The 26,972-nt window shown below is 34.9% G+C and overlaps 1 protein-coding gene across 11 annotated transcripts in view; it reads right to left on the reverse strand.

Moving 5' to 3' along the window:
- Positions 1 to 5,128: 5,128 nt before the first annotated feature.
- LOC115441397 (AT-rich interactive domain-containing protein 2) overlaps positions 5,129 to 26,972 on the reverse strand; it is a 34,786-nt gene continuing 12,942 nt past the window's right edge. For 3 of the 11 annotated variants that reach the window (XM_037447657.1, XM_037447656.1, XM_037447653.1), the window contains exons 18-37: positions 23,743 to 23,838; positions 23,502 to 23,529; positions 23,376 to 23,431; positions 22,771 to 23,241; positions 22,176 to 22,274; positions 21,061 to 21,162; positions 20,409 to 20,513; positions 20,163 to 20,262; positions 19,771 to 19,848; positions 18,381 to 18,478; positions 17,817 to 17,906; positions 16,244 to 16,345; positions 14,627 to 15,157; positions 14,142 to 14,252; positions 12,674 to 12,810; positions 12,075 to 12,237; positions 11,629 to 11,775; positions 9,915 to 9,950; positions 8,314 to 8,405; positions 5,129 to 7,865 (exon numbers count right to left, since the gene is read on the reverse strand). In XM_037447657.1, the coding sequence (XP_037303554.1) occupies positions 7,763 to 7,865; positions 8,314 to 8,405; positions 9,915 to 9,950; positions 11,629 to 11,775; positions 12,075 to 12,237; positions 12,674 to 12,810; positions 14,142 to 14,252; positions 14,627 to 15,157; positions 16,244 to 16,345; positions 17,817 to 17,906; positions 18,381 to 18,478; positions 19,771 to 19,848; positions 20,163 to 20,262; positions 20,409 to 20,513; positions 21,061 to 21,162; positions 22,176 to 22,274; positions 22,771 to 23,241; positions 23,376 to 23,431; positions 23,502 to 23,529; positions 23,743 to 23,838 (2,745 nt within the window). In that variant the 3' untranslated portion in view covers positions 5,129 to 7,762. Of the gene's footprint in view, positions 7,866 to 8,313; positions 8,406 to 9,914; positions 9,951 to 11,619; positions 11,776 to 12,074; positions 12,238 to 12,673; positions 12,811 to 14,141; positions 14,253 to 14,626; positions 15,158 to 16,243; positions 16,346 to 17,816; positions 17,907 to 18,380; positions 18,479 to 19,770; positions 19,849 to 20,162; positions 20,263 to 20,408; positions 20,514 to 21,060; positions 21,163 to 22,175; positions 22,275 to 22,770; positions 23,242 to 23,375; positions 23,432 to 23,501; positions 23,530 to 23,742; positions 23,839 to 26,972 lie in introns of all 11 variants that reach the window. The other 8 variants (XM_037447654.1, XM_037447655.1, XM_037447662.1 and 5 more) reach the window with 8 other exon arrangements.

A 26,972-nucleotide genomic window follows, 5' to 3' on the forward strand; every position in this document is an offset into this window, starting at 1 on the left:
GAAGTATGCAGTATGAGCATCGTATTTTAAAGTGATATTGGATTGTCTTATGAAGTCTGAGGTCTAAAATTGTGCCCGGTAATGGCAATAGGCTAGCCCTATATAACATAAGACAACGTAGCTGGCGAAATGTGTGTCTGTTATAATTCTACCTACCCTTGGTAATGAACAGGGCGTAGGGTTATATTATTTTGGGTATAAAGATAATATAATTTCCTAAGTAAGTTTAAGCTATGATATGACATTATTGCTTAGCGATTTCAAATCTACGGTACTTCCAAATTATATTACATACATAGGTATATATTACGTGCAAATCACGGCTTTGTCTCCGAAGGGTTAGATAGAGAAAAAACCATGGCACCCATTTTTTCCACGTGTGTTCCGTCCCGTGATGTGTTAGGGACAAGACTATTATTATATCGGACACAAATTCCACTCATGGCTGACACTGAGCAAAAAAACCCAATATTAGTATATCCGATCCGCGCACCTAACACTACACCACCAAGCCAATCGAAAAGTTATATTTTAAATCATAAAAATAATATTTAAATATACTAATTTAGTGTCGATAAGACCCTGAATATAGCGAAGACCGACAATTTTAAAAACTCACTAAAACCGCTTGTGTACTTTGCAAATGTCGAATAATTTGCAACTAAAATTCTTCTTTTTTCTTTTCATTAAAATATCTTTTACCATTCATAAATTCATATTCTATTCTAATTATACCATTCTTTAGAACGATTTACATTGACACAAATTTAAATGGAATGCAATTTTATAAAATGTTTTATGAAACTGTAGGTCATTTAAAAATATTTACGTATAAAAGTGACTGCGGCTTGTGGTCGGTGCAGGGCGAAAATATTAACGTTCATTTTGGTTTGTAGCACCCTCGTCGACTATAGTGGCAAATAATTTTATTCATGTTTTATAAAGGTTATGAAGTACGATAACTGTTAAAGATGTTTGGCCAGTTTTATGTAGGCTGTATTTACACACACAATTGTATTTAAATTGTAATAATTGAATATAATTGTATACAGGTGCCCGGATAGGACCACTGTACACAAGGTGTTAAAACCCGCCATAGTGGCTCACGTAAGTGTAATACACGATCAGCCTGTGTATATCCATTTCCAACAGGCCGGCATAATTGTGTCGACTGTCGAAGGGTAATAATGTCTCGTCAGTCAATGTTCTATTGGACCCCACTCCACTTACCATCAGGTGCAGTGGATTACTTTGCCGTGTCCATATCCGTAATCCGATCAGCTATTTCTGGGTAAATATTTTTTTTTTAATTTTTATTATTAATAATAGGTAATTTGCGTAACTACATTCTCTAATTGTATGTACGTATATAATTTTTTTACATACCGTTGAAACATGTTGCACATGTAAGACATTTAACATCATAATTTATACCATGTTTTATGCAAAAGAAATTGATTTGATTTTATTTGATATCCTTTTTTTTATCGCTTTGAATGATAAGACGAGCTTCATTCGACGAGTTTGTTGATTTCCCACGAACATTCAAACATTTTCACAAATTTTTGCTCTTAGAGTATAAGTAAGATTAAAAATTAAAGCGATGTAGCAAGGAGCGTCTATTGTTTCAAATTATCTATTCCCTTTAGTTTAAAGTGGTTGCAACAAAGACTGAGGTGTTAAATAATTCTGTGTTAGCAAAATCCGACGACCGCAAACGTAAAATGAATATTTAATATGGCGCGGTTGCATTTCTTACGCGATGTCTTTATGGACTAAACCTAGGGTTAACAAACGTGTTAACTTTTTAATTCATTTTTATGCTTTCAGTTTTAATAAGACTTTTTAGCATAAACTGGTAATAAGTTACCTATTGTGTCGTTTTGTTGCCGAATCTCAATTGTTCGTGAATAAAATATATAGCAAAAGAATTGAATGTAGGTATTGCGTGCTTTAAAGGAAAGCAATAGAAATTAGGAGAAGGGGTGTTTTTTTAATTTGTTATTAGTTAGTAGATCCTTGTTACTCACTGCGTGTTTTATTTACAACACAATTAATACCTAGTAAGGTAATATGACCGAAGATAGCTCGGTTCCTAACAAGGCTCACCGTATATGTTTTTGTGTTTGTAGTGCAAAAACATATTACGATTTTTTGTTAAATAGTTCCTTTATTATTAAATTTTATTATACTATGTAGCAATATGTTTTAATTGAATTAAAGGTATTTATATTTTTTCATGAAACGATTTTAAAATTGGCGGCCACCAAGAGTACCGTTGCCTCACTTTTATAAAACGAGTAAAAAGCATTTGTTTAAATTTCATACGTTCAACCAATGACATTTTAGAAATAGACGCGTCATACCCTAACAAAATTGCACATAAAAACAGCAGAGTATTTACTATAGTCACAGCCCTTGCGGCTCGCATCGATACGGCCCGAGCGAGCCCGAGTGGTTCCGAAGGGGCCCGAGCGTCGACCGCCCCGTCACCATGACAGTCGAATGAAATGCATTTATTAGTTTAAAAAATAAGTTAAATAATGTATATTGATTACTAACGTATGGAATGAAACGTTTTTTCATTCACAGTTGGAGTATAATTTGTACATCGTCTAAAAACACAGGAAGGCATTTTATTTATAAAAATACAAGAAGTTAGTAAGCCGACTAGCCGCGACAGTGGTTGGAGTTTGACTAAGTGAATGTCGGGCAGTTACCTTACTTTCGTCTTGCCAGTATTGAGCTCGGACAACGTATCTATGTAATAAAAACATCTTAGCGTTCAACCCTGTTTCATATCCTGAGTCGCGCTGAACTGAGTTTGATATCCGTCGCCTTTTTAATATCAGCCGGTTCTCAAAATGAGAAATGGATAAAACACCGTGGACGAAATGGAATCTTGCCAGCGAAAGTGCACTTTGCTCGGTGTGTCAGCCAATTTTTTATTTTTTTATTCATATTGTTTTCTAGATACTGTCGCTGTAACGGTGCCAAATTATTTATTCAGTGAAGTATTCGTAATTAATATTGCGGGACAGAATTTGCTAAGTACTGTATCCTTACCTAAAATTGTATGCAATGTTACCTTACTTAGATACTATACTAACTTTTGCCTGCGGCTCCGCTCGCGTGATAAGATATTTCGAGATAAATATTTTCCAGGGATACAAAGAATCCTATAAGACTTAGAAGTAATGTGCTTCCTCGCTACTAAACTTTCGATTAGCGCATACAAACAAACTCTTTAGCCTATAAAATAAGTGTAGATAAATTATTAATGCGAAAATTTGTAAAAATGTTTGAACGTTTGCATGTTTGTTAGATGTAAACACAGAAACAGCTGAAATAATTTAGATGACATTTAGCACCCAAATAGACCATGTCCTGAATAAACTCATACGCTACTTTTTATCCTGGTAATTAGCTCCTGTGGGACATCATCTTTTAATCAGATTATTTAAATAGGTGGCGCTAGCATCCTTGAGGTGGCCCTATAAATCATTAGTTCTAGGGAGTCTTGTAGCGGGAAAGGCTTTTAACATGAGCGAAGCCGCGAGCAACGCCCAGTGTTTACATAAGAAATCTTCTTTAGTTTTTATTCATACGCGTAAACCTCTTTACGACTCCATATAGGATGTTACTATCATGTTTTACTACCAAAGATTAGTTTATTACACAAGTTAGTTCAGTTATAATTCGTCTAGGAACTTTCATATGTCAACAGATAATCTTAATGTTATAAGCTGTAGGTTCGTTGGAGTATGAAGGCCACCATACTTTTTTGCTACCAGAGTCGTTTTTTTTTTTCAAATAACGGTTATTACACGCAAGACCGTATTACCGAACTGCAATTGGTAAGCGTCGTGTTAAGATAGTAGACGAGAGATGATTATCCCTCGGCAGTGGACATATTATGCTGGTCTGTTAAAACCGGAGGTACTGTGAACCTGAATATAATCAAAGTTTACATCAATCTATAAGGCCCATATTCGCATGCAATGCTATGTCAAGATTAAAATCTATATGACGAGCGACCGTAGCGACTTATATCTACTTTTTTATAAGGGTAGGACAAATTGCACCCGACTGCACCTGATGGTAAGTGGAGTGGAGTCTACTCGAATGTCGATTGATGGGAGATGATTACCCGTCGACAGGCGACACAATTATGCCGGCCTGTTAGAAACGTATATACACAGGCTGTTCCCGAAATGAGACGCACTTACGTGAGCCACTATGGCGGGTTTAAACACCTTGTGTACTGTTGTCGCTAGCCGGGCGGATATAAAATATATCCTATCACCAGCATAAGTATCATGCTGAGATATTCTATTAAGTGTATTTTTATAGATACTTTCAGAAGTGTGTGTGTGTTTATCTTCGGTCAATGAACTCTCTGGAATAAAGTATGAATTATTATAAATCTAATAAACATACGGAACTATGTCCTAAACTTCAAACATAACATACCAATTATATTTTATAGCAGCACAATAAAAAAAAAACAATGAAAATACTAGGTAAGTAAGGGATTTTGACTCTTATCTATACGGCTATCAAAGCAGTATTTCCATTAGAACATTGCAAAAATACATATGCCCCCGTAGACGGAACTGGGCCCCTGTCTATACCTACTTTTAATATAGAACTAGAAACTAGCAGTGCATTAATAAAAAAAAAACAGAAGAATAGTCAATTCTAGAATCTGAGAAGTGCTTTCTTTTTATTGCTTTGAATGACAAGACGAGCTTGTCGTTCGCCTGATGGTAAGCGATACGGCCGCCCATAAACAGTAGAAACACCATCCAACACCTTGAATTACAAAGCATTGTTTGGTATTCCACTGCGCTCGCCATCCTGAGACATGAGATGTTAAATCTTATTATGCCCAGTAGTTACACTGGCTACAATGTCCTTCAAAATGGACTACACACTGCTGATTGGCGACCGAAATATACATTGTGGTGGTACCTACTCAGGCGGATTCTCCCATATGAGGGACATACCACCGGTAAACTATACCTACTTTTTAACAAAGTACTAGAAGCTAGCAGTGCATTAATAAAAAAACAAAATAGTCAATTCTAGAATCTTGGAAGTCCATTAGGTAATAAAAATACACAACAAAATGTCAAGTCATTTATTCCAGTCATCTTACATCTAATTTGTTTACAGACTTGCGCGCCGAAACTACTCTATACACATCCCGTATGCATCACATTACAAAAAATAATACTTATGTATACATTCAGTATTAATAAATCTAACTTACACTTAGCTCTAACCGCCATTTTCATTAAAGATCCGTATCTAATTCGATCCTATCCCAAAAATAAACCAATTACAATAAATCGTTTGTAAGTATTGCCATAAAACATTTTTTTGGATTTAATCGCGGTTTTTTTATAATTATAAAATGTATGGGATATTGTAACGTTGACTTTTCTGACGATTTCCACCTCACACCATGACCATGAAGATTGCAGTCTTCGAAACGTCCAGAAAAAAATATAAAAATCTCTGATAAAATCCAAAAACTAGTTTTATTTTGCATGAAGGCTGCAACGTCTTCGAAACGTCCGGAAAAAAAAACCTCGAAAAATCCGGAAACTAGTATTATTTCGATGTCCAACATTCGCGTAAACATAAGAAATCATTACGTAAACAATATCATATAAATGTCAAACAGACTTCTGATTGGTCGATTTTCACAATGGATTGAAACTTTACTGGATCGATAATAAAAACGGCGGTAAACAAATCAAAAATCGATTCAGACTTATAATACAATGATTTTAAATCGAAACAATCGAATAACAATATTAACCAGACGACATAATTTTGTAATCGCTATAATTTTACGGCATTATGCCACTGCACGTAATATCACCTTGTTAGTGAGAATTTCAATGCAAAAAAACGTTTTTTACACATCTATATAATAAAAATATTTTCCCTTTCACTTGAAAGTGTAGTCATATTCATTTTATCGAAATATTTCATTTATGTTGCAGTAGATCGTATTCTACAGGTAAATGAAGAAAATTTATCTAATAAACAATTTTCATTCAATAATAAGGGCCTCACCAAACTAAAACAAAGAAAACGACAGCATTCCTCAAAATCAGTGCAACTTTTGTATTGTATTACATATTCTATGCTATAGCGAATAAAGTGCGGTTTTAAAGTACATTTAATTTAAATAAATAACATTACTAGATCATAAATTGACGTCTGTCTAATCTTAGTGTCGCGAAGCCCTATTCAGTTCTTAATTACATCACGGGCAGAAAATTCAAACAAAACCCCTATTTAAATATGTCGTCAGCATAAAAAAAATATGTTTCATTGTCATAAAAGTTCATTTGAAAAATTATTTATCCTATTAAACTAATTTTCTATCTTCCCTTGTTTTTGGTGACCCATAACACCGGATACACGTCGAAAATATTCCGACGTTGCACCATCTTCACATTGGGCGTCCCTTAAATTTAGGAGGCAGTTAAAACAGGCATTTAAATATAGCTAAGCCTTAGGTCAGTAGGAACGTACCGACGATTACAATTACACTTATAACAAAATAGATTCGCATATCTCCTTCACTTATTATTATATCGTTAGTAAGTGTATGCCTCGTGTCATTGACAACAAAACGGCGCGACACATGACGCGCAACATGTTGAGCAACGTTGCAGGAACACGTTATGAATTAATGTGAAAATTATGCCTAATTGATGTATCTATAACATTAATGATAACATTCATGTTGTGCAACGTTGTCTTACACAGTTTGTCACATGTTGCGCATCATTCAGTCATTCCTTGCCTATCAAATACATGGCTTAATTTATTTTACAAAGATTTTTTACACTCGAGTTACGAGGCAATATCAAAATTAGAACGAAATTTATGAAATCATTCAACAAAATGCACTAATTACTATCAAATATAACATCGAGATAGGATTTAAACTATATATTGGTAGAACTATATATTATAGATATTGACAAGATCAAAGCTTTTAAGAAACTTAAGTTTTCCGAAAAACCTATAAATACCTCTGTACAGGGTCATTTATACATTACGTTACTAAATGAAACCACATATTATCTGCTTCGGCTAACATTGTGCCAAAAATAATCCATCCATAAATAACATATATTTTCGCCAAAAAATCCGGTCTTACTTTTCTGATTTTTTGATCATTTAGTAATTCAGTGCCAATATGGTGAGTGTGTAAGTGTTTCTATCTGAAAATATGATGTTGCCAGATTTGTATTCGTTTAGCCATTACCAATGGCCTTAGGACACGTATTTTATATTTAATATTTATTTGTTCGAAACTTACACTTTTGTATTTTACATCCTTTGATAGAATAACTTATGGTATTTTCAAGAAAAGTTACATATATGGTTTAATTAATTAACGCAATGTCAAAATTACCATTTAGATACTCGAAAACAGATAGGTATAGTCAAAAAAATTAATAAAATAATAGTCAAGATATAAGTACATTCCCTAAAGAATTTTCTTGTGTTGTAGAAATTATTTAGGATGAAGAGGAGAGGGGAAGAGGTTGGTGTAATTCATTCACTTTCCTCCCAGGAAAAGGGTTATTCTCGAAGATTGATTCACATTCGAAGGAGGCACTTGGCTCGAGCGGCATTTCAACTATAAATATATTTAATGGGAGGAGGGCTGCCCCTCCCGGGCTGGTGGTCGTCAACCATGGTCGGGCCGATGCCCGGGGTTCGAATCTCATATGTGGTCCATGTCGTACAACACTTGCGCAATCGTTCGAGACGCTTCTACGCTGCTTAACGCTATCGTCGACAGGTGCGCTTCGTGAGAGCGTAGTTGTCTGAAAAAAAAAAGATTTTTATAGGCTACTTGTTTCTCGTTTATAGGAGTGAGGGAATAACTTTTCATAAATTTTAAAAAGTCTAGAGATTTGAGTGACATTATTTTTTTCAAAAAAAATCTTTCTAAAAATAAATTTAAAAAAAAAGTTTTTCACGATGACTAGGTTGATCCTAACCACCAAAATGACACCGGGCAATTGTCTGTTTACAAAATAATAAAGGAACTTTAAATAAAATCATAAAATTAGGTATTATTCTGACTAGGTAGACCTCAGCTTGCTACTCAAGTAACTATAATTTAATTTATTTTATAAAATTAATTATAATAAGAAACTATCTATTTTAACCTTAAAAAAAAAGGAGGAGGTTTTCAATCCAAAGGTATTTTTTTTGTGTGTTGCCTCAGAACTTTGGACTGAGTGAACCGATTTTTTATGCTAAACTTACCTTCGCCCAGTATTAGAGTATATGACCATATTCCTAAGGATCAGCGCTGCCGTCAATCTTATACTTTTCGTTACAGGGCCTTCGTTTTCATCCTGTTAAATAAAGCTTGCATCATTTCTTATTTCTGTATAGGCATTTAATTTAAACATATCATACAGCTAGACATAATGGTAACATTCAAACAAAGAAAGGTATTGGAAATTAAGTTTGAAATCCTTCGCTGATATTGAAAAAAAAAGGAATATTAAAATATTTTTTTTGCTGACAGTACTCTTGATATAAATTTCAATACCACTCTTTGATTGTTGGAATTAACAAAAAAAACAAGTTAAAACTCATGCAATAAAATAAAATAATTCGTGATGGAAACAAGTGGATTATCATTTTAACTAGTGTATCAAAAAAGCAAACAAATTAAAGATACGAAAAAAACACTTATAGTTATTCAAATCCTAATAACGTTTAATTCATTAATTGAACTAAATATAGAAATAATGAATATAGCACCGTACGTCCTAAAGTTTGGCCTTTTTAAGAAACTCGCATTTAAACAGATTCGTACAATTCTGTTATATAAATCCTATGTATTACCTATAAAAGATGTTATTATGTTTTAACTTTTATACTGCAATATATACATTTTTATTATCTATTGTAAATAATTTAACATATAATTTTAAAAAAACTAACCTTCATGCGCTTATTTAACAAAAATAACATTTAAGTGAAACAACACCCAACAATAAACACAAACTGGTAAAGTACTTAAAAGCGAACATATAAGAAATGATACAAAAAGCATAGCATTCCAGACAAACATCGACAATCAGGTTAAAAATGTGATGAAAAGGATATAATCTATGATGGAAAAAGGGGAACGAAAAAAAGCAGTACAGAGACGATGAGGAAAACCGAATTGTTTATTATAGAAGCAATGTTATTGGTGGTACAAAAAACAGCAAAACTTTTTCTTATAACACAAAGTTTGTTTTTCCTGTTACTTAATGTTGCCACGTGCAACTTAACCAATCACATAATTATAAAAAAATATTTTGACGCCATTTAACTTAATATATTATTACAGAGTGAATAATTTATCCAATATGTACTAACTATGTAATCCTAATCATGTATATGCAATCATGTCTTTTAAATAATATAAGACAATCAAAGCAATCAATCAATCAAAAAAAGAAGGAAAGCGGGATAATTGAATGGTTGGTTGCACAGTACGAGTTGCTGAACTGACTAGACAACTGGCATAGTTAACTATCGAGTTCGTGGGACAGGGTAAAGTTAAAGTAAATGATAAACGTCCTTATCTCATTTCAAGTCGATCGATCACTTTGATATAGAGATGAACGTACAATGTTAGCAAGGATTTAAATGCTTTATATCATAATGCGATAGGACTGTAACGTATAATTCAAACGATTATTAACAAATCGAATGCCATTACTTATCGATTATACATTCAATCGATTTAAAATTGCATTGACAAGTCCACATACTCGTACCATGTGACCAATACTAAAAACGTACAAACAAAAAAAAAACATATACACAAGCGTGTTAACGGTTATGTGTGTGCGATATCTCACCAATTGTTCCGGCGTGCGACTCTTTTCTGCCCTGTGCTGCGCGCACAAACACACGTTAGTGACACACTCAGCAATCGACTATGCACCTTACAGATTTCTAGTCAAGCTTGCGTTAATCGATATTGAAGTATCGATTTCCAAATCGATATAACAAATTAAAAAGCAAATATTATATTCGTGGTTATACTTAAAAATCTAAATGCGGCTTGAGCTATAATCGATATTCATCATATTTGTATCGATAAACTATTACGGAAATGAAGTTGCGATACTATCTATACAAGACAAGACAGTGTTGTTACGAATTTGTTTCTGTAAATACTTTATGCGTGACCTGACATTTTCTTAAGTGTGAACAAATTCGATTAAGCAAGATAGATTCAGCAAGCATGATAATAATCCTACCAGTCAGAAATAATTATCGCTTGACAAAAAATCTATAATGTGCAAATTTGCGATTATTGAACTCTTCAAGGCCAAGACAATATGCACAAGAATTGTTTTAGTGTATACGGCAGGTAATTTTTGGTAATATGTATGGTCAAAATGTTAAAAGCTAATAAAAATGTTAGCTGTTATTTTACTCAATGGCAAGTCAGGCAAAATATCTATATATTCTAAATATCTATAAATTATGATATATTTAAATATATTAATCTTAACTCAAAATGTATTATTATTACAAGTTACTTTTGGGTTCATTTATTCTTACTAACTTATAAACGAAAAACCATTATAGATATTATGTTTTTGTTTATTCATCACCTTGATACTTTTTATCTTTTTATTTATTTCCTATACAGTAGGTACGTGTGTTCCAGGGGCCAATTTAAAGTACAGAAGTTCATGCTTGCACGTAATTTTAAAGAAGTACATGTAAAAAAATAATTAAAAAAAATACCCAGTACCTACCCAATATTATTATTTTTTATTATTAGGTAACCACACGGTGGGAGACTTATAGGAAAAAAAGATATTTTTTCTCTATAAGTCTCCCAACGTGTGGGTAGCCTTATGCTACCTACTTGTTTGACCTATCTTAAAGCTCATTACGCATTAATATGTGTAGTATGATCCGTCTACACTCCGATTTTTAAATGGCTTAGGAAGGCAAATAATACATGGGTACTAAAATTCCCGAAAGAATGAAATCGTATATTTTATATTTAGGACGAGGATCAAACAGTGAATAAACAGGTCCTTCGTCCGCAAACACCGTATATACCGGATATTAGCATTTAAAATAAAACACAAGACATTGCGGTTAAAATTATAAAATAAAAAATATTGCCGCATATCCCCCGAACAACGCGATTTATCCCAACACAAGCCCCGAATAATGAAGCATTAAATAAAATGGCATTATGAGTGAAACCAAAAGCCAACAAACAAAACTACGGCACTAGATAGTACGCACTAAACAGTTATATGTAAACAATATTAATTCCATTGCAGAACATTTTTTTCATTAGATCACTACGTGAAAATCATATAATGAAATATCAAAATCATATAAAATTATTATTTATAATGCATATTAAATTCTTCAGTGATTTTTATTAGTGATTTCGAATGCTTCAATCGGGATCGTTTGTCTTTAATTTTCTACAAATCTTGTAAACGCGTACAACAAAACCGCGTATAAGGAATCCGCGAATAACGAGACCGCCTAATTATATTATACGAAATGTTATGCAACACGTACACAACTTACCATGAGCTCCCGCGGGTTGAACATGTCGGCGGCGTGTTTGTTGAGCGCCGCCAGCGCCGCGTTGGGCGGGTACCCCAGCGACACGGGCTTGTTGCCCTCCGTGTCCGGCGCCGCGCGACGCCGCGAGTTGTGGATCGCTTTTAGCGCCTGGTTGGAATATTTTTTTTTATTTAAATAATTAGTGTCGTTTTAATTTGAATGTGCCAAAGATAAAATATTTTTTTTTATGAAATGATCGTGTTGAAAACATAATGTAATAATATATCGATAATAAATAGCCTTACGTTTCATAGCTATCCATTTTTTTGGGATCGATAATAACTCGATCTACAATAATAATCGATATTTTTTCAACAAGCCTGACGATGCCTATTATATCAAATAACCTGCCGCCACATAGTATTACCTCGTAATGGTATATCTATGGACAAGTGGGAGTGTGGTACCTGCGGCGTGCAGTGCTTGTCGGAGAGGTGGTTGAGCAGCGCGAAGGTGCGCCTGGGCACGCGGTCGCAGTCGAGCCACAGGCACGGCGCCTCGCCGCCCGCGCCGCCCGGCGCGTGCCGCCGCGCGCAGTGGGACCACACCTCACTCGCGTTGTTGAACGACCTGCGAACAATTCTCATTGCATCTGTTGTACGACGCAAGATCGGTCGTAGCTATTCGGGTACCCATTATTGCTCGGAGTTTGCGGCATACCCTAGAACTATTAGAGCCTTACCTAGGATTTGGGGCCCTTAATGACCAGCTATCCCATCCCTTCCCCTACCTAAAGTCAGAACTTGTACGATATATAGCGTCGCAATATTTATTTTATGGAATTATTAAACCATTTTACCGAGATTTTGTGACTACCTTTCGACAAGCGACTTTTGCACTTCAAGGTACACGTAATGTCAATATTTGTGCATTTTATTATTTCATTAAAACAGTGTGCTCTATACATCAATTTATTCCACAAATTAATTTTATTTTAATTCTACACAAAATAACATAATATTGGACCACAATTTTATGAATTGTTTAACCAATAATAAGTACATACTTGCCGCATCCCCTCCAGTGACATATCCAGGGAGTGTCATCGTGCGCCGGCGCTTGCGCAGGCGTCGGCGTAGGAGTTTGTGACATCTGCGGCGGCGGCGTCACCGTCGGCTTTGGAGGCTTTGGCGTCGGTGGCTTCTGGAATAGTTACAATAAACAATTGATAAAAAATATAAGAATACATATAGAGATATACAATACATGCTAAATATTGGAAGCGGTATGTGCTATTTATTTGGGGCGTCGAAGAGACTAATTTCGACGATTGAAACATTATAACCTTATGTGGTTTCAATTATAACTCAATTTAGAATAATGCAAAAAACACAAATTTTTAGCCTCTTTGTCGCCTTCTTAGTTTTATACGCAGTACTAAGGTTTGGTGCTATATAAAGCTTCCACATTTGTTACAATATTTTAATAGTAATAGGTACTAAAAATACTAGTGAAATTGGTGTCGGCATTTTTTTAGCTTGCGAAGTTATGTTGGTGATTGCATGCATAATGCATAAGCAAATTATCCATTATTACCAGTGTTATTAATTTCGCACCATCGTACTGTCGTTTTCAATAAACGATTCCAATCTCAATCTTCAATCTAATTCCGAGAAGGAACCAATCCAAATAACTCATTAGTAAGCATGTCAAAAAAACTGTTCTGATTGGTGCATTTTTCAGATAGATCGAACAAAGCTATCAGGATCTTTTATTGAAAATAGCTGTTAATCATGTTTTCTATATTTTAAACATTGTGCCCACTACGAATCATTTAGATGAAGGAATCTTACAAATAACTAAGTAATGTAAATACTAAAGATGTGAAGATGTTTCTCAGAATTAAAAAGAAACTTATGAACGGATGTAGGTAAAATTTTACATGCATGTAGACCATGAATTAGATTAACTTATAGGTTTTTTATCCCGGAAAAGGACTAACGCAAGCGGAGCCGCAAGGTACACGTAATGTGAATATTTGTGCATTTTATTAGACAATTACATACGTGCAATAACATATTCTAATTTATTAATATGACGTCTAACAAACTAAGCTATATAGCATCTATAGTATATGGATTATATGCGATAATAATCACGGTATTTAATTATAGTCCCTTTTGTAACTGTTGAATAATTCATAGTAGTTGATTACGGCGCCAAACAATAAATCTACCAGGTAGCGAGACGCCAGGCGTGTTGTCGCGCAGAACTCGTACGTAAGAACACGTTCACACACCGAGCGTGTCAAAACGAGCGCTACAGGCATGCGCTCACACAACAGATGTTTTCGCATGAGCGACACAAAACACGCCGTATGTGTTTGCCCGCGTTTGGACACACTAGGTGTGTGTTCCAGCACCCTTGTAGGGACTTTTCCAACACGCATGGCGTGTTATTGCGCGCTTAGAAACACATCAAGTGTGTGGGCCGCAGTCAACGTATTTAATTAAATGCCGTGGTTGCAAATTGACCTCTGGTCCAGCGGTCGGCTGAGTGACGACCAGTTCCTTATCACCGATCTTTGTGTTGCCAACCATCACCGGCTGGCGTGTGATCACTTGACGCAACACCGGTTGAGTTTTCTACAAACATTCGCTTTATGAGAGTATGGTTGAAAGTCATTTTAATGTATACCCTCTAGCATGAAATGGAAACATTGCTAGTCTACAATGAATGCGCCTGATATACCTTGGCATACCTTTTTGAGATAGGAGAGTGACGTTATTTTTGTAAAGAACATCACCAGAATTATAATAGTTTGTTCCAATACAGTTAATGGATGTATTATGTTAATGAAACTTGAAAAACCCTTTTCCGTAGTCTCTTAGTCGTACTTTTATTTAGAAACGACGACATTAATTCATACCGTCATATTGCAGGAAACTATAAACATTACGAAATTTGCTTAGTCATCCTGAAAGTATATGACTGTTAATTAGAAAAACAAGAAACTTACCGCTATACTCTGTATGACAGTGTTTTTGGGTTCACTCTGAGCCACCGACGCTTGGCTGACCGTACTTGCAGCAACAGGGGTCTGACTCCTCGGCGGCTGCACAACTCTATGAACGTTCTGCTTCAACGGCGCATTCATTATTATCTGCTGGTTGTTCGACACGGCGATAATTTGCTGGCTACCTTGTATCAGTTGCTGGCTACCCTGTATCAACTGTTGATTAGCCTGTAACAGCTGTTGATTACCCTGTAATAGTGGCTGATTTGACTGTAACAAGGGCGGAGTCGTCTGTAACAATTGTTGATTTGACTGCAATATTTGTTGATTTCCTTGTATTAGTTGCGGTGTGCTTTGTATTAACTGCGGGGTGCTCTGCATCAGTTGGTTGCTAGACGACGTACTAATGAGTGTTGGCGGTTGTTTTTGGACGACAATTTGTTGGGCTTGCGGTTGGTTGACAAGTTGCGCTTTGTGCGGCTGCGGTTGCGTTGTTATTATTGGTTGCTGACTTGGCGTTATCTGCGGCGTATTCTGTAGGTAGGAATTAATGATTAATATATTTTCGATAAAAATTAGACACATTTATTCTACATATTAATCTTGGAAATAAATGTGAATTTACTACATTTCAATACAGTAAAATCACATTTGTCAATATTTTTAAAGCATAAAATGTACCATACAAGCAATCAATTAGATCCCACAACCAGACTATACACAAAGACAATTTGGATTACTGTACACCGTACGTTAAATACATTAAAATGTACTGGTAAATAATAAACTTAAATCACATATATGTGATTATATACACATAAAAACATACTAACAGAAAAAGTTTTTGTTTCCAATTATAATTTTTGTAACATGCACTTGTCAAAGAATTTATATTCCTTTGAAATAAATAAAAAAAAAAAAAAAACAAAACTAAACATTAAATACCCCGTTTATCCAGCAACGAACCTAAAAACAATTTAGTATAAAACAGAAAAACTCATGCTATCATTTTGTTGAATGTGTTCAGACACAAAATTAAAGTGTCAGTGAAAGTTCCAAACTGAATTTAACTTGCTAAGGCAGTTTTAAGCTGACATCTATATATCTATAATGCTAACAAATATTCGTACGAACAACATTATCATTTAAGTGAAAATTAGTTATCAGTAAAGTAGATAAATGTTGCCCTCATTTTGGCATATTGTTTTTGCTCAAAGTAAAATTCTGCTGTCAGCTTTTTACAGATATCAGCTTCTATATCGCACTACAGTAAAATAAAACAACCTACTCATAGCATGCACAATATACGTATAACTATAGGCCTAATCGGTCATAAACGATATACACCACCACTGCGGGTAGCCACAAATGAACGCTAGTCCACTATGTCTTTGAATATTAACAAGCATTATTTATTGTTTCGTGACTTATTTTCTATTTCGACTTTTATATCGAGCGCATTTTTAAACCTGGTAGCAAAGTAAATTTTGTGACACTGAGAATAGCATTCATTTTTCTTCCAACAGCGCGGCGGCAGTAAACATCGCTATTTTTGTCTAAGCACTCCTTTCTACACTATATAAACAAGCAAGTACGGTGCTTAATATTCAGTGAGGGAACCTGAGCAATGGCCGTTTTGACCACAGCGATCGGTTGCGACGTGCTCACTAGCGCGGGCTGACTTACAATCACCCTCTGTGCCGATTGTATCACGCCGGTGTTCTGTGCGTGCAAACTTGCGTGAATCACGGTGATATCGTGTGTTTCGTGGGGATATTTTGAGATATTTCATTTCAAAGGAGGTGATATTAAATTGTTTATATAAAATATATATTTTTAATAAATAATTACTAGCGATAACATATTTATTAATAACGTGCGTTTCTTCTAGTCAGCACGGTTCAGTAATCGATCGTAATATTGTCATTTTACATGACTTTTTTCTCCTACTCAAATTACACCTAAGTACTTGCTATGTTTTTCCATATTTACCGTCTAGTATCTTTATTAATTACTGAATAGTGACTTTCCTACACTTATCGGTAAGTACAATTTGATCTACCCATAATAATAGCTGCAAATAATCACAAATTTCATATCAACGGGATGAATCGATGTAACTACAGCCCTATAAAGTATAAGATACCCTTGCAGCTCTTCACACAATAATCGTGTTTCCCTATTCAAGCATTAATACTTTACAGGCATGCGGCGGTCCGCAACACTCACGTGTATAAATAAAGGCTAAGAGCATGTGGCCATTTTTGTAAAACATTCGTGTGAAAAAATGAGTATCGCCCAACTCACTAGCGCTCATTTTAACACGTGTGACATATGCGCGCAAACATTTGTATGTTTTTTTAAGATTCATTCAGAAACATTTGTATGATTTTGGGTCATTTTTTCAGACACGCACCACTTTTCTAACCGCAATTCATGACGATATTATAGATTAGCCGCTAAACAAAACGGTACAGCAATAATTAAGCAAATATGACGTAAGAAAATTATAACTTATATTTAAATCAACTATCAAGTACTTAAAAAATTTAACACGCAATTATCCCTCTCTATACTCATAACATGACATCACAACACAACATGTATTTATATACACAACCCATCCCTGCTAAAATAGCTAATTTATCTATCTCATGTTTGGTTAATTTTATTAATCACATTTTAAATTGCTGGCCTCTTAATTTTTGTATAAAAAATAATAAGAGACCAACAATTTCTAATATCTTACAGTTCTAATAAAAATGTATTAGAAAAGGAAAAAAAGGGTTAGTAAAAGAATACCAAGATAGATACCCAGAAAAAGATAAAGATAAAATGAAATTTCGGTACAATAATTATATTTTAAAATGTTTCCTTAATATTCCAAAGTAAAAATGCATAAGCACATTTGTATGCGTTATTTTTTTATATATTATTTTATCTAATCTGTTGAATTACCGAATGAATGAACGAATGAAATATTATTTACAAGCGATCTTAAAGCCAATTATTGCCTATTAATTTTCAAGCTGTATTAGATTAAGCCGAAAGTAGCTGTGAAGTTAATAACCGCGCGAATATATTATTGTAGGCGAATGAGTGAATGGTTCAAAAGATCGGTTAATATCAGAGTGAATGAAAATTAGTAGAAGCGAGTGAGTGCATAAATTCGCATATGCAGGGTAATCTTAACCTGTATAATTTGCTGTTGCGTTATCGCCTCTGTTGCCTGAGCAATAAGACTGTTTAACGTCGCCTCATCCAGCCCGCCTGGGTTGTTCACCTTTTGATACCAAAATTATTGTGAAACAATCGATGTTTTCATTTCAATTGTCAATCAATATCCTACATAACCGTAAATACATTTACGTTGACATACATACATATAACAATAACATATAATATGAATATATACATATAATAAATCATTGTACACAAATGATTGTAACAGCTGTGACTGGATTTTTAAAATAAAAAAAGAATACAAATTATATTGGATACCTGAAATATAAAAATCCATATCAGATAAAATCCTAGAAATGGACAAACTTAAAAAAGGCATGAGTCAAAATAAAACAGTCTATAAAAAAATAAACAAGAAAAAAACACAATAAAATGTGCTTTCTCTTGAACCATGGTGTATATATAAAAAAAATAATTAGGAGCATGCCTATCTATGTCCAGCAAAGGACAAAAATATAGGCATCAGATGATGATGATTAAAATAAATAATTAATTAGTAATCGTGTGCACATACCGTCAGTGTTAAGGGTCCACCGCCAGTTGGTCCTTGAACTATTATTATAGTTTTCTGCATCATATTACCAGGCAAATTCTGCGCTATGTAGCTCAAACCTATCCAAAAAAGCATACATTAGTTGTTCTTAAGAGAGAAAATCCACACATTATTTATACAAAAACATAAACCTTACGAAATCGGAACATTTATAATAAAATACTTCTAAATTAACTTATAACAATAATATTCGGTATCGGTTACACAGCGAGCGATGTAAAATTCCATGACATGGTAATCATAAATATCGTCGTTAACGCGATCTGTATAGCACGTATTGCGATATCGTTTAACGTAATAGTTTAAGTAAATTTTGTATGAAAATAACCCCAGTGAGCGTATTTGAAACTAAAATAAGGCAGGTGCAACATCGCGCGCAAGTAAACTTAAATCGCGTGAAGGTAATAATAAATTCAAATTGTAAAGTAAATCCAGTAGGTTTTTTTTTTACTTTAACTCGACACAAATGCGTAAATTTCTCCCAGGGGTACAATACTTATTACAATTAAATATTAACCAACTTATTCATAAACGTTTTTTATCTAAGGACGGAGTAAAGCTGTGATAACAAGCCTGTTTCTCAGTGCCCAACGGCACTAAGAAATAGACATAGGGCCGGTGTGATTGGTTATTATTGTTGTATTTCAATATTAGCCAATCACAACGGTCCTACGTCTACGCACTGCGAAGACTGCCATGCCGCCAGCACTGAGAAACAGACTTGTTATCACAGCCTTACTCGGTCGTTAGATAAAAAACGTTTATGAATAAGGGGGTTACACTTCGTTTGTACATTAATGACTTGGGCACAAATTTTGGAGTATAATCTAGATTAAGTACTAACCCTAGCTATAGTCATTATTATATGTTTTGATTGTGTTCTGTGTGGGTCTTAAATTTTAAAAAAATAACAATGGAAATCAGATCTTTAGTGCAATTCTATATTTCGACCAGGGGCGGCCCTAAATAACGCGAGGCTCCAGACGAAAGCAAAAAACACGATGCGAGGCCTCGGGCGGAGCAAAAAAAACCTCTAGTTTTAACAATTTCGTCGATAAGATCATAAAAATGATCTTCCAAAGTAGCCCTGTAAGCGCGAGGCCTCTGGCGGTTGCCCGGTTCGCCTCTCCCAAAGGCCGTCTCTGTTTTCGAAATCTCGGAAGATCTTTGTGATAACGCTTGTATGAATATAGTTCGCTTCACCTACATTCTCCTCTTGTAGTTTAGATTTCACTGCGAATTGTTCAGTTACCTCTATTGTGGGATCTTACAGAATAGCATAGCTGAACGCTCTCCGTTCCACTCTCCGTGGGACCGATCAATAATATAAAGTCCTAATAATGTCAATTACCTTGAGAGGTGCTCGGCGTTGCAATAATCTGCATCGGTTGTTGTACATACTGCGTCGGCTGGGTAGCTATTGTCTTCTCTGCAAACAATAATCGTTATTTAAGACTAACCTACTAACTATAATACTTATACTTTACCTTACCTTACGCTGAGTGGACAATACAGTACATAAGCAATTTCGTAACCTCTATTATTAAATAAATTATATTCTTTAAAAACCTGGAAAATGTTGTCCATCCTAGTTTCCTTCTCAGTAGCTTTTAGTAATAAGGAGATATTACTATCATATTATTTACCCCTATTTCAACCCAAAAGTTTTTATCTATACAGTACCAAACGCTATTCTATTCTCTATTATCTATTATTCTCTACATTCTGATATGTATTTATTACCTTGCAATATAAGCTGTCCCGATTGTGAAGCGATAATGTTTTGTACATCCATGGGCTGTACTTGTAACATTGGCTGTTGGACTTGCAATGGTTGTTGTACCTGTAATTGAACCATAATATCTACTCATAAAGATGCAATTGAATTGCCGTTACATTTTGATTAAAAATGTAAAAAGCAACAATCGATATTTAAGTATTAAATTTCTAAAAAATGCATTGTTTCAAAATATGAATGGGTTATGATACCTGGATTGCAGAGGCTTGGACTTGTAAAGTAGGTTGTTGGACTTGTAACGTTGGCTGTTGTACTTGTAACGTTGGTTGCTGTACTTGTATTCCCGCTTGTTGTACCTTAACAAAATAGAGAAACAATAACGATGTTAAAAATAAGTGGCGGAAATTAATGTGACCTCAAAACTTAGACTTGTTAAGGAATTTTTCGTCCGAATTTGTCCATTTGAATTACTCGGAATTGTCTAATGCCCAACAAACCAAACCCATACTCCCGAACTATGCAACTAATTTTTTTTTTATAGTTGGCCTAACTTATGATTATTCATGTTTCTTATAAAAAGAAATACATTCTTCCGTAAGGCTTTTATTCAAAAATATAAAGTGCGTATAAAACCCTTCCACAACACTAAACAAATCTTTTACAATAGTTCTCTTGTTTTATAGCTATAGTAAGGCCTTACCTTGACAGCAAAACCTTTCAAAAATTAATAGTTAAATTCTAAGCACGTAAAAATATATTGAAAATTGGTGCAACTAAAAGCGTTATTCTTCTACGAATGTTCGATAAAAAAATTAAAAAAAAAAAACAAAAATTCGTAACCAATGCAATATTCTTTTGTCATGCATTTTTTTTAACTTTTTAATATTTTTTTTTAATCCTGACCTGCAAAATCGATTCTGGTAAAATAACAGACGCGTTGTCGCCAGGACCTGCCATTAAAACTGAAGGCTGTATTGCTTCCACCGAATCTTGCTTCGGTGGCATCTGTCAACACGTGAAGGTGACGCTTTTTATTAATTTTTTTCTTTTTTTTAATGACTCAACAATATGGCCGCAACGAACCTTATTGTAAAGGAACGCAAGGTCCAAAATAGCGACAAAAACGTAATTAACAAAATAAAGCATTCTGGCAAGAAAATATTGCGTGTATTAACATGAGAAATAAATATCTTCCTTATAGTACCTAAAAATAAGCAACAATATTAAGCATTGCATTATCATATATCGAATAAACTACCTTAAAAAAACAGATTTTTTTTTCACACTTGCAAATCTAGGATTTGAAAAATAAAAACACTATCTAGGCATGATAATCTATTTTAAACTATGCTTTCCCGAAAATACCGAAGACTTCTAAAGCTTTAACACTTATATAACTATCCCATCAAGCTACTAAAACACACAAAGATATCATTATGAAAACCTTAGCACGCAGAGCTCCGGCTAATATCAATCCATGGAGCCGCTAGTAATGACAGACATGAAAAAGATGTTAGTAATTAGTATACGATTCAAGCATTAAAAAAGTAACAATAACCTTTAAAATCCATCTCGAAGGACCATTTTCCGAATTTCGAAATGTTTTTTTTTTTTTTTTGTTTATTGCTTTGAATGACGAGACTAGCTTGTCGTTCGCCTGATAGTAAGCAGTACGAACGCCCATAAACAGTAGAAACCCCGTCCAAAATTACAAAGTATTGTTTGGTATTCCACTGCGCACGCCATCCTGAGACACGAGATGTTAGGTCTTATTATGTCCAGTAGTTACACTGGCTACAATGTCCTTCAAACCGGAACACAACCGTGGCTACACACAGTTGCTTGGCGGCAGAAATAAACATTACGGTGGTACCTACCCAGGCAGACTCTCACATATGAGAGGCCCATACACCAATAACTTCACACTTTTTAACCGACTTCAAAAAAAGGAGGAGGTTATCAATTCGACGTGAATTTTTTTTTTTTTTTTATTATTTAACAAGGTTTATATAACTTACCAAATCCTCTTCGTCTTGTACCGCGGAGGCCGCTAGCGCCGCGTACAGATTGGCAGCGGTCTTGGACACGGCCTCTTGCGGCGACAGGCACTGAAACAGCTATGCATTCCTTCTCAATTCATATGTGTGTTTGTTAGTAATTCAACTACATGTAATATGAAGCCAGCCTGAGCCTAACATTGGGTTAGTAGTGTAGAAATAACTTAAGGCCTAACATATCGGATGTGCCGGAATTACCATAACAAGAAAGCATACATAAGCTATATAATAAAAAAAAATACATTCAATGGATAAAAAAAACAAATAAGAAAAGTACTCTCATTCTTAAAACACTGAATAAATATTAAATAAATATTATAAGCTCTGTATTATATACTGTCCCACTGCTGGGCACGGGCTTCCTCTACTACTGAGAGGGATTAGGCCTTAGTCCACCACGCTGGCTTAGTACGGATTGTTAGAATAAATAGTAGTGACGTGAAACATGATAAACTTCAGACACACCCGGTACGAGCAATTTGTGTTTACAAGCATCTGATGGCAAGCAATTAGTGAACAATTTGATGTAAACTTTTGTAACAAGAGAAAGTCCTACCTCTCTCTTATCCTCCACTTTCACTTTCTTAGCAGGCGGTTCTGTATACGAATGGTCCGTCACAACCGTATCGACCATCTGATCCTTCTCATTCTTCGTCGGAACCAACGCCGGCAACAACGGCCCTTCGTTCTTCATCTGAACCAACTGACCCTGTTCGTTCTTGAACTGTATCAACTGTGGCGGCAGTTGGTCACTCTTCAACTGAATGATTTGACCTTGTTCGTTCTTTATCTGAATGAGTTGTCCCTGCTCGTTCTTTATTTGAAAATACTGGTTGCCTTGCGTCACTAGACCGGAGTCTGATATCTGTATGATCGGTGTCGCGTCTGTTTTGACTTGAACTATTTGACCCGTCTCAGTTATTTGTATCGTGGGCGCGTTGATTTGCTGGGCCATCTGTACCACTTGCACTGGTGGGTTTGATTTTTTCTCCAGTAGATCAGCGAGCATTTTATTTTGCGCTGTTTTCTGTAGAACACAATCATATACAAATGAATAATAGCCCTAAAACTATCTAATTACACTATGGTCTTTGGTACTATAGATAAAAAACAAAAGTTTAGCTTTAGGTTATTTTTAAAATCAAATACTTCTGTACTTACTATTGTCAACTGAGCCTGTTCGTCCATTTGTATCTGTACCGGATCTTCTTTCGGGACTGTAACATACCACAATACATAAATAATCTTCGTTCAACACATCTCTAAAGAATCAATCACAAAACTTACCTATCACCTCTTCGGTGGGATTTGTAGCCTGCAACAACATAATATTATTATCATTACATAATGATAATTAATTAATATAAATAAATTTTAGTTTAACTTTTTGTTATCAACTAGCCAGATAATATTTCACTCTATAACGCACTTGAAAGCACTATATTTGAAATATTATGGAATCTATTCAATCGATTTTAATCGATTCAATCGATTTTAATCGATTTTCAGATATACTACTATTGAATACCTTCTCTGGGACAGCGGGCGTGCTACTCGCTACACCGCCGGGCGTGATCGTCGTGCATTTGATCAGAGTTTCCGGATCCACGTCCATAGCCTGCTGCTATAGAGAATGATAGACATTTTAAATACTCTTTAGTAAAAAAAACAGGAAAAAATTACTATAAACAAACCGACCCTATCACTACTTGCACTATTAGTTCCTAGCAATCTTTATAACGAAGTCATTGAGAACGTGAGATAAGAAAAAGATCAACATTTATTATGAAAAAAATGTTTTAAAAAAATTGACAAAATATTTATCGAGAAACTCCGTAGCCAAATGTAAATTAACTGATTATAATAATGGCAATAAAAAAGCGGCGAAAGCCTAGTTGGGTGTGGAACGGACTGTCAGACGAATGTCCGCAGGTTCAAATCCCAAGGGCACACACCTCTGACTTTTCTAAAAAATCATGTGTGTATTCTTTGTGAATTTATCTTTTGCTTTAACGGTGAAGGAAAACATCGTGAGGAAACCTGCACATCAGAAAAGTTCTCTATAGGAATTTCGAAGGTGTGTGAAGTCTACCAATCCACACTAGGTCAGCGTGGTGGACTAAGGCCTAATCCCTCTCAGTAGTAGAGGAGGCTCGTGCTCAGAAGTGGGCAAGTATACAGGGTCATTTCGACATTGCGTTACTAAATGAAACCACAGGTTCGTGGTGACCTCTGCTAACACCGTGCAAAAAATTATTCATAAGTAACGAATATTTACGTCAATAATGCCGATTTTAGATTTATGGTTTTTTGATCACGCTGTCTCTTAGCGCGCTCAACTAAAGTGAATGAACTACGTCACAGCTGATGATATTATTACCGAACCTATAGGGTTCAGAAGGTCAGCTCACAAATGAACTCCCAATACGTTCACTGACTTGGTTGCAGCAGTTCATTGAGTCAATAATTAATTACTACAAAAAATATTTCGTCAATTATAAACGTTATTTTCGTTAATAAAATAGTTTTCTTACCAAAAAAGTTACCTACATAATTACTAAAGTTACAAGATTTAAATCTATTGGTATCGTATTTTTTTTAGATTCTACATGATATTCCGACATTTATTTTAATTCCAACATTAATATTTCGGTTTGTCATAATATCTAAAAAGAAGACTACGTAGACATTACCGAACGTCATATTATGCTTTCTGTACCATTTCTTTGCTAGATAGGTACACTATGGCAATGCGTCCGAGTCTTTGACCGAGTCCGAAGAGCGCGCGATTATTCAATACAATAGTCGTACTCTTTCTCGCCTAAACTCGCAGTGTTGTCAGTATAAACTTTTTTACCAAAAAGCTTGCTAAAACGACACAGCATTTCAAAAATTCTGATATTAGATTTTTTTTAAACATGATGTTCTAACAGATTTAACACACAATTGTATTACAAAATAAAATAAGTAATGATTTATGATGAAATGATTAATGAAAAGTCTACCTAATTAAAATAATACACAGCAATATTTTGGTATTTTTGAAACATTATTCTAAGTAATAAAGTATAATAAAGATTTTGGATTCAGTCATTCATTTTCAATAGGCATACAGGGTATAAAAAAAACAAGATATTGCACAATAAGGTAATAATAAAAAAAAAGTTTGGTAACACAGCGAGGGCACGTGTTAGTTGTAAAACTCTGGCTCGTCAAATATCGTGTACCTCCAGACTAGTGTTGCCAGGGTCAATTTGTTTAAAATCAAGAAGGTAAAACAAATCGAGATTTACTGTTGTAGATCGGGACATAAAAAAGCAAGTATTTTTTTTAAATTTATGTTTTATGTATTTCGTTTTACAAAAAATACCACTGCAAGTCATGCTAAAGTTGCGTTTTAATTTGGATTTCTGTTTTAACATCAAAGCACAGATCGCCGGGTAGTCGCATCTCTAAGCAAGAGAATAAAACAAAACTGTACCTTCAGCGCTAGTCAGATGATACGTGCTATTTTGATTGCATTGTTGCGTTGAATACGTAGTTTATTTTTTCATAATACTTAATGGTTTTAATAATTTTATTGGTGCAAAACGGGTCACGTCCCCAGAACTCTGAAAATCGGGACGTCCCGCGCAAATCGGGACATCAGGCAACACTACTTGACCCTTGCCGCTACTTTGTGGAATTCGCTAAACTCGTGTGTCGCGTGTTGGTCGGTCAGGCACAAAGAAATTTAAAGTGGCCCCTAAATGCGACCTTAACACGCATAAAATAGAGTCTATTTTTAGAAATATTTTTTGTCATTTTGAATATTTTACGATCGCGAAGTTGCATCGTTGACGCGTACGCGAAACTGAACTAATCACAATGTATTGATTATGTTTCTGTCGGAGGCTGTCATTACGATTTTAATGTGGATTTATGAATTTGCGATAGGTAAGTACTGAATGAAAAAATCCAATATCATTTTGTCCTACCCGGGATTCGATCCCGTGACCTTAGCAAAGCATCCGTACAACAACTGCGGCACCGAGGTAGTTACAAATTAACTGTATTAAAAATACTTTGAAGTATGAAACAACTTTTAAAGGAACAAGCAATCTACAAATCATCATTAGGTATTGGTAAACGCATTTACTATTTTGAAAACATGTTAAGATACCTATTGGGACGCCGCGCCGCGCCGTGACGCATCCCGTCGCTCGACATTTTTACCTCAAACTATCACATTACCTAATTATTATCAAGATTGTAACTTCGTTATTAATTGTTCGTGTGAATTGCCAGACTTGCAGAATGATATTTTATTGTTATGAGTGTTATAAATCTAACCGTTGAACGTCTTTATTATACCTACTTATCTACTAAAATGGATGAACTACCGACATTAGAATGTGTGTGTTTTGATTTAAAAGATTGAAACCACTTTAAAATTACAGAAATCATGTGTTATGTGTACCTAACTTATGCAGTTGTGGTTGTTTGATTAGTTTCGTTTGCTTATGATGATAGTTTGAGCATAGAAAATATTGTTCTAATGAAATGTGATGATTAGTGCGTGATGTTTATGTTGGCGTTGGATGTCCACCTGCAAGGTGGACAGACGACTAGATAAGCGGGAACACTTTGGATGCAGGCAGCTTTCGACAGGTCGGTCTGGAAATCTTTAGGGGAGGCCTATGTTCAACAGTGGACTTTATGTGGCTGATGATGATAATGATGTTTAGGTATGTGTCTTTTTGTAACGTCGGCGTAGCG

This window comes from Manduca sexta, chromosome 7 (assembly GCF_014839805.1).
Source record: "Manduca sexta isolate Smith_Timp_Sample1 chromosome 7, JHU_Msex_v1.0, whole genome shotgun sequence".
NCBI classification, from domain to species: Eukaryota; Metazoa; Arthropoda; class Insecta; order Lepidoptera; family Sphingidae; genus Manduca; species Manduca sexta.